Here is a 14,047-nt window from a genome sequence, read left to right as displayed (position 1 = left end):
ATCAGAAGCAGTTCAGGGCTAAGAAGGCCAGGCTGATTCTATACTGATCAGATTGCAAGCTAAGAAACGAATTAAAGTAATTACCCTGTTCTCAACCCATTCAAAAGGTTAAAATGGACCTAACATTGTTTTTGTACCATCAAGATAGAAGTAAGAATTAGAATGCTGAAAATGGTTTTGACTTCAGGACCACATGACAGGTATCATTAAACATTTTCAACATCTCTGCTTTTAGAATGTTTTATTATTTGTCCAAATTTCCCAAGACATTTTAAATGAAGCAATTTAAACAAGCTCTTCGCCGCAGAGGAAAGTTTTTCTGTCTTCAGATAACATCTTTGTTCAGTAGGGTTTGGCAGTTTAGTAGTCATGGGTTGGAAATTTGAGTAAATTATGAGTGCATCTTAGCTACTTCTAGGAAAAAGGCTGCAAACAATTTGGATCCCTCTATATAGTTGTACCTAATGGAAGAAAAAAATGAAGGAAAAAGTCATTTCAACACATATTAAAATAAATGTATTTGTAGAGGAAGATAACTTTAAAATCAAGCTGATGTCCTCAACTCGGCATTCTGAGATTATAGGGGGAAAGCCATTTTGTGCATCCAAGGGAGTAATATTATAATCGTGAAGGGAATAATAGGGTCAACAAATCAGAAGTTTTGTGCCATGCCTTGGAACATGACCAAGGTAGTTATGGGTCTTGCTGAGAGAAAGGATCTTATTTTAGTTTCTGATGTCAAGGCTTCTAATATTTAGCATTTCTTTTGTCCACCCCAATGTGTGAAGCTTAGGATAGTTACACAATATGACAAGAAGCCATGCAGTATGAGGAGTCTCTTTAAAAGTGTTTGTTGTATGTAAGAGTGAGAGTCATTTCATAATGGAAAAGTGGTCAAAGGATAGGAACAAACATTTCTCAGAAGAATAGTAAACTATTAATAATCATATAAAAGATTGTTCCAATTCATGAGTACAGAGAAATGCAGATTAAAACAACTCTTGAAGTTTCAGCCAGTCAGGTATTTCTTAAGCCCTTACTATGTGTGCCTAGCACTATTCCAAGCAGTGGGGAGAAATACTTTGTCCCTGCCCTCAAGGAGCTTGTATTCTAATGGGCAGAGATAACAATAAATGTAAATAGCCAATGCTGGAAGGATTTCTGGAAGATAAGCATGCTAATACACAGTTGGTAGAACTGTGGCCTTGAAAGCAACTTGGAATTAGGTATTTTTAAATTAAATTCAATTTGCTTTTTAAAAAGTGATTTGAATGTCAATTCTTGGCCTCAGAGATCCCACTGCTAGGCATATACTTCAAGGAGGTTAAGGAGAAAGAGAAAGATTGCCTATAAGTCAAAATATTCATGACAGCACTTTTTAATGATAATAAAAGAACTAAAAACAGTGGGTTGAACAAATTGTGGAACGCAAATGTAAGGGAACATTATTGTACCATAAGAAACATTGACTATGAAAGATTCAGAAATCATGGAAAGATTTATATGAACTGAAGCAGGATGAAGTAAGCAGAGCCAGGAAAATAATGATACATGACTACTAATAATGTAAATACTGTAGCAAAAAAAAAAAATTATATGAAGCTGAATTCTGTAATTATAGTAACCAAGCTTGATAATGGAGAAAAGTTGAAAAAAGGTGTCTCCCTTCCTCCCCTGGACTAACGGTATAGAAGATTGGATTCACTATATAACACATGGCCTATATGTTGGTTATTTTTGCTGAAATATCTTTTTTCTTTTTTAATCTTTGTTATAGATGATAGCTCACTGCATAGAGGAATAGGGGAGGGTATATTCAGAAATGAAAATGACATGAAAACAAGATACCAATAAGAAAAATTTAATTTTAAATGTGTTTGTTTGTTTTCTATTAGTGAACCGAATAGGGGATCTGAGAAGATACCCGATGAATCTCACCCCACCAAGTATTCTCATTGACCTGTTTATTTTCTCATTCTGAGAGTGTTCTCCATCATCAACAGCTCCTATGGGTAGCATCATCACACTCTTTTGAATGATATCCTGGAATGTTTTAGCAATTGGAATAGTTGATCCATCTCGGATCATATCAGGATCTACTCCAAACACTGAAATACAGAAAAAAGAGAATGCTTCAAATAAAATAACCACAGGAGTATATTCAGTTCAATAATCAACATCTCTTTTTGTTGTTCAGTTGTCCCATTCATGTCCAACTCTTTGTGACCCCATCTGGGGTTTTCTTGGCAAAGACACTGGAGTGGTTTGCCCTTTCCTTCTCCAGCTCATTTTACAGATGAGGAAACTGAGGCAAACAGGGTTAAATGACTTGCCCAGGAACACATAGCTATTTCAACATTTCTTAGGCCCCACATATGTGCTAGGCATGAAGATACTGACAAATGCATTCCCGGCATTCAAGGAGTCTACATTCTAAAATATACCTAGATTTCTGTGTGTGTGTGTGTGTGTGTCCATCTCTCTCCCTGCATACATACAGCCCAGACAATATATATTAGTAATCTTCTAAAACACCATTCTCATCAACATTTCTTTTAATGGTTTGGCATTTCAGAGATAGGGAAACTCTTTGGTAATCAACTCACATACATTTACCTAAATTACATTACTGCTTCTTGAATTAAATGGGAAGAGAAGTATTTTTTCTCATAAAGGGTATACATTAAGCTTACATTGTTCAAAGCAAGGCAATAGCTGTAGATAACAAGTTCAGTGATCAAAAGAGAAAGGATTTGGTAACCTGCTTTCTGCATAGAACCGAGAAACAATTGCTCTGGAGACCAAGCTGAATTTCAGGATTTTTGTACTTGAGACAAGTATCTCATGCTGTGCCCCAAATCAAGTGGGGTGGAAGTAGTAGGGATAGATATATTGCCATCCCCTGTAGAAAGAGAAAGAGGAGCACCCCAGTAACAATGCTAGGGAGCCATTTCCCCTTCCTAGGTAGCAAGGTTGTTGCCCATTCTAATTAATCATTCTTTTTTTTTTTTTAAACCCTTAACTTCTGTGTATTGGCTCCTAGGTGGAAGAGTGGTAAGAGTGGGCAATGGGGGTCAAGTGACTTGCCCAGGGTCACACAGCTGGGAAAGTGTCTGAGGCCAGATTTGAACTTAGGACCTCCCATCTCTAGGCCTGACTCTCAATCCACTGAGCTACCCAGCTGCCCCTTAATTAATCATTCTTGATTACTAGCATAGTGCTAGACTCTTAAGTCAAGTCCTTCCTCTAACACTCATGGCTAGGTACGGATATGACCCAGGTAATGACTTAACCATTAGGTGCCACCAGTGACTCCCTAGGACTTCTCTTCTGAGTCAAAAATAGTCTGTCCTGGTTGCTAATCTGCTCTGGAAAATGGATAAAGGGAATTCTTACTAGCTGATAAAAAGATCCTCTCATTTCTGTCAACCTTGTACCAAGATGAGTTATTTATGCTTATTCAGCATCCAAAGAGTCTAGTTAGAGCTGGTATAGTACTTAAAGCTGGAGTTGCCCTTAGAGATCATTTCATCTAACCCATTTATTTTACCAATGGGTGGCTAGGTGGATCAGCACAATAAGTGGAGACAGGAAGACTTGAGTTCAAATCCAATGTCAGACATTTACTAGCTATGAGATTGTGGACAAGTCACTTAACTCTGTTTGCCTCATCTGTAAAATGAATTGGAGAAGGAAAAGGCAAACTACTCCAAAATCTTTGCCAAGAAAATCCCAAATGGGGTCACAAAGAGTCAGACACAGATGAACAACTTATTTTACTGAGGAGGAAACAGAGTCCCTGAGTCCATGCCAGATCTTCTAAATCTACATCTAGCACCTTCTGTCTTCTTGCTGAAACTCAGACTCTCTCAAGGGCCCTGCCAAACCAGTCTGTCTTGATCTCATGACTCAATATAAGCAGCTGAGTAGGGAGGATCCTGTGTGCACTCCTGGGAATTGGAAGGTTGGAATGTCTACAGGCAGGCACGGCCCTCCAGCAGAGGCTCTGGGACTGCGTCCTTCCCCTACCTTGTCCTCTCTAAAGTGATCCCCACCTCAGTCCCTCAGTGGTCAGGTTATGCCAAGAGGAAGTTCCCTAAGAGAATTTTTTCTCCAATAACTCGGGTTTGGGGTGGCATTTCTCCTTTAGTGGTGGGCTGTCCCCTAAGTAACCCCATTCTATTCAGGGTTCTCTTCACTTTGAACATAAGTCTCCTTCCTACCTCCACTCCTTAGGGTTCCCTTTGAAGGAAAGGTTGAGAAGCCAAGAAGGTAAAATATCACCACCATCCCCCCAAAAAGAGAAGGTCTCTGGAATAGAGGAGGCAGAGATATCCCTAGAAAGACCTAGCCTTCTAAGAGAAGCCAAGGGGCTGTCTCCATCCCTCCATTTAACCCATCTGAAATTTTTACCTTCCTTTCTTTGAGCACAGGATGCTGAAAATCAGCCTCTGAATGAATGGCTCCCTCCCCAAGGGTTGATTTTGGGTAGGATACTATTTACTAAGACTCCAATGATCTGCCAGCTCCCTTTGCATCCCAGAGCAGTAGATGCTATAGTGTAGTTAGGTGATCTCTGCAGGGTCACCAGGTCAGAGCTCGGCCTTCCTCCTCAACCAGAGGCTTGACCAGAGCTTGAGACCTTTCAACCCTTGCCCTTTCTATTCTCTCTTCTGAGAAGCAATGAGAGTGGAGCTCTGCTTTCAACTTCCTCCCTAGAGGACTATAAATGGTAGCTGTAGCCCTTTACATTTCCCATCCTAGGGTGAATTTTCTGCCCTGAGTTGTCTGACCTAGTTACAACTCTAGATAAAGATAAACTCGAATGCATGAAGGTGTAAGGAAAGTTGCCAGGTAGGTAGTGTTTTGGGACTTGAAACAGAGCCGTGATTTCATTGGTATGGGAAATTCCCAGTAAGAAAACTCTCCCAATCAAAGCAAATTTGTACATCCTTTAAACAATAGTTTCAGAGCATTGCCTGGGACCCTGAAAGGTTAAGAGACTTGTTCACAGTCACATAGTCAATGTGTGTCAGAGACTGGACTTAAACTAAGGTCTTCTTGATGCTGAGGGCAGCTCTCCACTATGCCATGTGGCATCTGCTTGGGAATATAAAATAAAGAGAAACAAGCTGTTCCACATCTTTTTTCATGCCCATGCAAAATGGTATAGATGCAAAGGATAGATGGAACCACAAAAGGTAAAATGAAGTTTTGGATATATAAAACTGAAGTTTTTGCACAAACAAAAACCAATCTGTATTGGTTAAAAACAGAAGAGAAGCAGGTATATAGGAGGAAATACTACAAATTTCTCTGATAAAGATCTAATTTTTAAGTTATATATGGATCAGATTCAAATTTATAAGAATAAGAGCTATTCCTCAACTGATAGCCAAAGTATATGAGAGAAGTTTTCTGAAGAAATCTAAGCTATCAGCCACATGAAAAAATAATCCAAATCACTGATAATTAGAGAAATTAGTATTAACACAATTGCTAAGGTTCCCCCTCAGACCCTTTTCAGTTTGACAAAACTGACTAAAAAACAAGAAATATGCCAAATAGTAGAGACACTGTGGTAAAAACAAGCACATTAATGCACTAGTCCAGACATTCTCAAAAGCAAGTAAAAGCCACTCTCAAAAAGTAATTGAATTGTGCATACCCTTTGACATAGGGATATCACTATTAGGCCAATATCTGACTAAGGAAAGAGGAAAAGGAGCTGTATGTATGTACAAAAATATTTAAAACAGCTCTTAGTGATTGCAAAGAATTAGAAACTAAGGGGATACCATCAAATGTTGAATGGTCAAACAGATTCTAGTATGTGGGTATGATGAGGTTCTATTGTGCTGTAAAAAATGATATAAGAGAAAATTCTAGAAAGACATGAGTTGATGAAGAGCAAAGTGATGAGAGGTAGCTAGGTTCAATAGATAAAATGCTGGGCCTAGAATCAGGAAGACCTGAGTTAAAATCTGGCGTCAGACAATTGCTAGCTGTATGACCCTGGGCAAGATGCTTAACTTGTTTGCTTTAATCCACTACAGAAGGAAAAATGGCAAACCAGTCCAATATCTTTGCCAAGAAAACCCTATGTACATCATTGGCATGCTATGGTTGGTCCATGGAGTAACAATGGGTTGGGCACAACAGAAAGACTGAATAACAACAAAGCAGAACTAGTAGAACAATTTATACAACAAAAACAATATTATAAAGACAAACAACTTTGAAAGATTAGAAATTTGATCAGTACTGTAATCAACCACAATTCCAGAGAACCCATGATAAGACAACCTGCTATCCACCTTCTGGCAGAGAGATGATAGACTCGCAGTACAGACTGAAATATGTATACAAGTTAGGGGGAAGAGGGCACTCAAGAAAAAGGGGAATGGCCAATGCTGGAATTTGTTTTGCTTGACTGTACATATTTATTACAAGGCATTTCCTCCACCTTTTTTTTCCCAGCAGGGAAAGGGAAAGTAAGGAAGTAGTGGAAAAAAGTAGAGATAGAATCTGTTTGAAAAAATTATTTATTTAAAAATAATTTATTTGTAAATTTTAATTTACTTTTTTAAAAAAGGCATGTATTGGAGTAGAAAATTAATGGGCCTGGTTCAGAATGTATGATGCATGGAGTCAGGATATACAAGTATGGAGGGCTCCTACTCATTTAGTGGCTATACTGTGATACAGTGACTAAAAACTGACATACAAAGAAAAGTAAAAGATACACCCTGCTCTCAAGGAGCTCATCTTCTAATGGAGGAGACTACATACAAACAACTAAGTACAAATAAACTATAGACTGAACAAGGTTGAAATAATCAGCAGAGGCAAGTCACTAGAATTAAGAGGGATTTGGAAAGATTTCTTGTAGAAGCTGAAATTTGGCTGGGGCTTGAAGGAAGGCAGGAAGGCAGGCGGCAGAGATGAGGAAGAAAAGCATAGATGATAGCCAGTGAAAGTGCACAAAGTTGGGAGATGGAGTGTTTTGTTTGAGGAGGCCATTGTCATTATATCACAGAGTATGTAGGGGGGATATAAGGTATAAGGAGATTGAGAAGGTTGAGGGGGTGAAGCTGGGCAGTGGGGGCAGTTGGGGAGTTGGAGTGATGTGATCAAACTTGCAATTTAGGAAGATCACTTTGACAGGGGACTGGAAGATTAGCTCAAGAGACTTGAAGCAGGGAGGCCAACAGATTGGATATGGGGGAGTGTGAGAAAGAGAGTGAGAATGATACCTAGTTTGCAAGTCTGGGGGACTGAAAGGATGGTAATGTCCCTCACAGCAATAGGACAATTAGGAAGAGGAAAGTTTTTTGGGGGGAAGATCATTAGTTCAGTTTTGAATATGTTGAGTTGGGATGGTTTCCAATAAGCAATTGGAAATGTGAGTCTAGGGGTTAAGGAGAAAGGTTAGGGCTGGAGAGGCAGAATTGAAAATTATCAACACACAGGTGGTAACTGAATCCACGGGAGCTGATGATATCACCAAGTGAAATAGTAAAAGAAAGAAGAGAAAGGACCCAGAAGAGAACCCTGTGGGATCCCCATAGTCAAGGGATGTGACCTGGATGCTGATCCAATCCAAACCAACTGAATAAACATTTATTAAACACCTACTACATGCCAGGCACTGTGCTATTTTCAAGTGCTAGGGATTCAAGTAAGAAAAAAAAAAAGATAATCCTCTTCAAGGAGATTAAGATCTAAACCACAAACAGAAGGAGACAAGAGATCATTCTTTATATATATATAATCTAGAAAAAGGACTTGAAGAGTGTTCTGACAGGCAGGATGGGTACCAGATGAGAATAGTGTCATGAAAACTGAGAGAGGATATCAAGGAGAAGAGGGTGATTGACAGTGTTAAAGACTGAGAGAGGTCAAGAAGGATGAGGATTAATAAAAGATCGTTAAATTTGGCAATCAAGAGGTCAATGGTAATTTTGGAGAGAGTAATTTCAGTTGAATGATGAGATCAGAAGCCAAACTATAGAAAGTTAAGAAGATAGATAAAGGAAAGGAAGTAGAGGCACTGTTATAAAGAATTAAGGCAAAATGTTGATAATAGAGGAATAAAGGGTGATAGGAGGAATGAAGGGGGTAGCTGAGTTAAGGGAAGAATGGGTTGTATATAGGAAGGTAAGGGAATGAATGGGAATATAGGAGGGGCTGCTCAAACAGGCTAGTCACTGAGGCTAGAGACAGAAGGTACTGGGAGGAAAACGGGCTGGGTTCTTCAGGCAGGGAAAGTATCTCTATGATACAAGAGGAATTGAGCCAGTCAGAAATGTTTTAGATCAGGCTAGAGGGTTTCCTCTTGTTAATTTCTAAGAACTCTTGAGGGAGGAGTCAAAGGCTCCTCCCTGCCAGTGAAATTGATGTCTGCAGAAAGTCTCAGCTGGGTACTTCCTGCACAAGATGGATGTCTAGGTTTCCCTCAAGAAATAAAAGGAAGTAATTTCTTCCCTCTTCAGCCTTTGCCTTAATATTCAATACAATGATTCACCAGAGGCTTTTGTGTAGGTAACAAGGGGATTTATTAATGTTAGAGGATAAACTGAGGGAAAGAGGGTTTCAAGGTTTGTAGCTGTTGCTAGGGAGAAAGCTGGTGCTGGGGGAAGGGTCACAGAGAAGGAGGGTCAGACTGAGAGAGACTGGCTCTCCCAGTCAGGAAGGTTTCACTTCCTGAAGCAAAGATATTATCAGATCACTAAATAATGGGGTGGCTTGATTTAGGATATCCTTCTTGCCTACAAAAACTAAACCCACAATATCCAACCACCAAGCCCACCCTTCCTCCTAGGGCCCAATGGGGAAATGCAGGGAAATCACAGGGATGTAAATGGAGAGGTCCAGAGAAATCAGGCTAGGTCCAAATGCCCCAAAGACAAAAAGCACAGGCCAAGGCAAAAGCCAAAAGCCCCAAAGCCAACAGGCAAAAGCCCCTCAGTTGGAGCTTCAGCACTATTTATAGTATCAGGCTCCAACTGTTTTTCTGTGAACATTCTAAAACTTCTAACTCCCAGAGCTGCTACAGTTGATTTGCAAAAGCAAAAAGCTTCTGCTGCAACCCTGCATTACAGCACTTAGTGCAATAATAGTCAACAGTTATAGAGCTCTTTCTATGTGACAAGCACTGTACTAAATGCTTTATAATTATTATCTCATTTGATCTTCACAACCATCCTGGGAGTTAGGTGCTATTTTTTCCCCTCTATTTTCCAAATAAGGAAACTGAAGCAAACAGAGGTTAAGTAACTGTCTAGGGTCACACAGCTAGTAAGTGCCAGACTGGGTTTGACCTCAGGGCTTCCTGACCATAGGTCCAGCATTTTAGCTCTTGCACTACCAAGCTGCAAAAGTTTAGATACAAAAAGGATGAGAGAAATGGTACAATAATGGGGATGGATGGATCAAATGAAGGGGTTTTTTTTGAGGATGAGATAAGAGCATGTTGATAGCAAAAAAGAAGATAGTAGATAAGGAAAGATCATTGATAATGGAGATGATAGAAGGAGTAATCTGCTGGAGAAGAGGGGATGGGATGGGATCACTTGGGCATGCAGAGCAGTTTGCCTTGGTAAAAAGGGAAACACGTGAGATAGACGCAAAGGAGGAGAAAGAAATAGTGGGCCACTGGGAGATATGAGATAATAAGGGGTAAATAGAGAAATAGAAACAGAAACAAAACAGTTTCAAGATTTCCTCCATCTTCATCTGGCAATAACTCTGTAGAAATGAAGGCAAAGGATAGTGGAACTGATCCCAGACTTTTCCTTGTCAGGGCAATATTGGCAATACAATAAGGGAACCAGGGACTTAAGAGAATAGATAAACTGAGTTAGAACCAGAAGGCAACTTAGAGATAATTCTTCACTTTATAGTTGAGGAAACTGAGGCCCATAGAGTTTAAGTGACTTACCCTAAGTCACACACAAATAAGTGGTAGAACCATGATTCAAAACCAATTCCTTTTACAATGGATCTGGCACATTTGTTATTGAACTGTTTAGTAAATGTTTTTTCACATGATTCTCTCACTTCTTCTTTTTACCCTCCATCATTTTAGCAATTATATCTATAAAAATAAAATATCTATATTTACTTAGGTAAATATGCCCTATTATCTTAGAATTGCTCTTAATTTTTTTCATCCATCTATCTCATCTATCCTCTCCTGGATCACTGCCTTGTCATGGCTGAAAGGCATGTACTGCTCCATGAAACTATAAGCTATGACATGCGGGGATTGCCAAGACAGACAGGTTATAGTGGAGAGTTCTGACAAAAGGTGATCCACTGGAGAAGATGGCACACAAATCCAGTATCCTTGCTAAGAAAACTCTATAGATAGTATTAAATGTTAAAAGAGATGATATCAGAAGATGATATCTGACCCTCGGGTCAGAAAGTGCCCAACCCATTACTGGGGAAGAGCATATGGCAATTTCAAATAGCTCCAAAAAGAGTGAAATAACTTGGTTAAAACCAAAAAGAAGCTTAGCTGTGACAGACTTTGGGAGATAGTGGAGGACAGAAGGGCTTGGTGTGCTATGGCCCATGGGGTCACAAAGAGTTGGACATGATTGAACAACTGAACAACAAATACCATATGTACCCAGTTATATTCTGAACTTGAAAGACTAAATGTTCTCTTTTACCCAGTGTCACAGTGTTATACATGTAAATAATTATTTAGCTTACTATAACTGTTATTTGAGAAGTGGTCCATTGAAGAGAAATTGAAGTTCAATAGTAACAAGGACCATCTTATGGATCTCTAGTCCAACTACCTGGAAAGAAACTAAGGAATAAGTGCTTAGGCCAATTAACCCAGAGAAAAGACTTGAAAATCAGAGTGAATCATGTCCTTGGTAAAAGTTGGTAGAGTAATACTTTGATTCTTCAGGGAATATGTGTACAAAATAATATTCTACTACTTTAAAAATTAACATGACACTGGAGATGAAGATGAAGGGCAATGATAATGAATTTAACCAAGTTGTTTAAGGTCCCCCCAAAAAATAGCTCTGGAGAATTAGGAGTGAACATAATAAGAAATTTCATACTTTCATCCTTTCCCTATTTGTTTGATTTTTGTGGGGACAGATCTATATACATAAACTGAGATTTAAGCAGCATCTACCCCTTTATTCAAACTACTAATAAAAGTACTAAACAACTTATAGCAAGAATCAGATCCCTGGATTACTCATAGAATCCTGAATTTTGAAAGAGGAAACAGATACAGCAATCAACTAGTCCAACCATACCTGAAAGGAAAATTTACCATAACAAATGATCATTCAGCCTCTACTAAAGGCATTCACTGAGATTGTAACCTTCCAATTCTCTTTTATCTTTGGATAAGTATCATTGAATCACTGATAATCTCCCTTAACTTGGGAGAAGACCATAATTACTGTAAATAACAGCACTGTCTTCCTTGCACCAAGAAGATAACCTTGGTCAAAGGCTTTTAAACACAATCCTTGCAACACTCCAGTGTGTGGTTTTCTGTGTCCATCAGGGGTCCAAAGGAATCCTTACATACAGTTTAGTGTCCCACTATTCTACTTGGGCTTGACCCTCCTGGCTATGTCACTGTAATTTTAAATGTCTCTCTCAACTTAAAAAAGAAGTCCCTTTTGCTGCTGAGTACAAGTCCTTTGCCATGTTCCATGTTATGATATCAAAAATCCCTAAATGTTCAACCTGTTTTGATTGCTCTTCTTGCAGCCACATACTGAAGATCATGAATATTAGCGACCCATGGGTGGACTCCCAGTGTCATGGTGACTTTCAATTTGTTGGAACTATTGCGCTGAGAGAATATATCCTCAAGGTGCTTTTTCACCTGGAAAACAATGTCTCCATTAGAAATATAAAAATGTTCTGTTTACTCCATCACTTTACTCATACTATTTAACCTCCCTTATTCTCATTTTCCTCATCTGTAAAATGGACATACTAGTGTGGTTATTGTATATCACATCATATCATGCATGTTAAATTTTTCTTTGCAAAATTTATAGTGCATATAGTTTTTTTTGAAAGAAATCATTATTGTTTGTATTATATGCCCCCTGATCATTCATAGTAATATTTAGATGATGGGATCTGGATAAAATACATTTATGACATCTCAATGAAGTTTCTATTTTTGGGAGAATTTAGCCTAAATTATGCTAAACGCTTTACTAAACTATAGCATCTTGCAAGTATGTTAACAAACACACTTGTCTATAAGGTAGCCTGACCCTTGTGGCCAAAATCACTGAACTTCATTTAATGATCGAGTTCAAAATCCTGGACCCATAAAAATGCAAACATTTTAAATTCACAAAAGAAGCCTTCTATGATACCTACAATGTAGGCATTAAACTACGACATCTCTTGTAACAGGAAAAGTCTAAAATATTCCCAAACATAGACTCAAGTACTAGGCAAAATACCACACACTCTCATCTCTACTCCAGATGCATCCCTTCTCCCCACCCCCCTGCTCAAAATCTGCCCTATTCCCTGCGGGGGCCCTTCCTCAGCTAATCTGATAACATTTATTCAGATTGACAGAATAATCCTGTAACTTCTTTGAGATAACATTTACCTTCTCACTATTGCTTTCAATATTGGAATTTAGAAGATCAGATACTATTTCAAAACCACCTAGGCAGGGAACTACTCTTCCTAAGCACAGGGCCAGCTTTGCCGAATTCACTATCTTCTTTAAGAAAAAATTTTCCTGCCTCTCCAGCAATGACTGACGGATCATACAGTTGACCCTCATCTCACACATGAAATGCTCTTCCTCCTCTTCTTTTTTTTTTAAACCCGTACCTTCCATCTTAGAATCAACACTGTACTGGTTCTAAGACAGAAGAGCAGTAAGGGCTAGATAATGGGGGTTAAGTGACTTGCCCAGGGTTACACAGCTGGGAAGTGTCTGAGGCCAAATTTGAACCCAGGACCTCCTGTCTCTAGACCTGGCTCTCAAGCCACCAAGCTGCCTCTTGAAGTTCCCTTCTAATGTCTAGGTGCTTTGCTGTTTGATATGGGGCACTGATGCAAATTACAGATTTCTAGTATTTCTTTTTGATAAAAGTGATGAATTCACAGAATCTGCCAGAATCATATAGATCACACAGATTGAGAGCTAAAAAAGACTCAGATGTTATTTAATCTAGATCTCTGATTTTACAGATGAGGAAACTGAGGCCCAGAAAGGTCAAGTGATTTTGCTACGGTCATATTTTATAGTGAGTCAATGTCAACAAATTAATTGTTCACTTCTGACATATATTATTTGCGTATATGTAGATTTATAATTTCACTTCCATTGATAGAACAGCAGTAAGCTAATTCATCTATGATGAGTCAGTGTCAATAAGTTAATCGTTCACTTACTTTATACATATTATATACACATATATAGGTCATAATTACACTTTCATTGGTAGAATGGCAGTGCACTGATTCGTCCTTTGTTACCTGTGTCTCCACGACAGAAATACTCATGTGAGGCACTAAGCGGATTGAAAATTTTCCTATTACTTGGGCAGGTATAACTGTTTTAGCTCCTGGTTCATCAAATGCTCCCTCGATCCCATGAATAGAAAGAGACGGGTACCGCCACAGGTGCATGAGGATTTCCTCCTAAATGAAAACAAAGGGATCCAAGAAATATTCAGTGTTGAGGAAAGGCTCCTTAAGGAGAGTTCTAGTAAGTGGCATCAGCAGGTATAATGTATCAGAAAATGTCTGCAATGGGCCTGAATAGGTCCTCATGAGAGGGGTTATTTTCCCTATTGGAGAACGGTGTGTTCTATATTTTAAAGGGAAAGAGCTTCATTCCCAAATTTTTATTTGGAGATGGGAAGGTTCCAGATTTAAATCTACATCATCAATAATTAGGAATTCATTCAACAAGCATCAAATGCTACTGTTTAAACAATGGAGTAGATATAAAGCTTAGCTGAGACTCAGCCCTTGCCCAGATACACAACACAATACCAATAAAATCATA

General features: G+C 38.8%; 1 protein-coding gene across 1 annotated transcript in view; it reads right to left on the bottom strand.

The window, feature by feature from the left end:
* Window positions 1-231: 231 nt before the first annotated feature.
* The window catches only part of CNDP1 (carnosine dipeptidase 1), a 50,120-nt gene continuing 36,304 nt past the window's right edge, over window positions 232-14,047 (bottom strand). Inside the window, exons 8-11 of the mRNA XM_044658103.1 lie at window positions 13,513-13,677; window positions 11,737-11,878; window positions 1,961-2,108; window positions 232-461 (exon numbers count right to left, since the gene is read on the bottom strand). Coding sequence (XP_044514038.1) covers window positions 392-461; window positions 1,961-2,108; window positions 11,737-11,878; window positions 13,513-13,677 — 525 coding nt within the window. The 3' untranslated portion in view covers window positions 232-391. The remainder of the gene's footprint in view (window positions 462-1,960; window positions 2,109-11,736; window positions 11,879-13,512; window positions 13,678-14,047) is intronic.

This window comes from Gracilinanus agilis, chromosome 1, assembly GCF_016433145.1.
Source record: "Gracilinanus agilis isolate LMUSP501 chromosome 1, AgileGrace, whole genome shotgun sequence".
Classification (NCBI taxonomy): domain Eukaryota; kingdom Metazoa; phylum Chordata; class Mammalia; order Didelphimorphia; family Didelphidae; genus Gracilinanus; species Gracilinanus agilis.
This window is presented reverse-complemented; position numbering and strand designations above follow the sequence as displayed.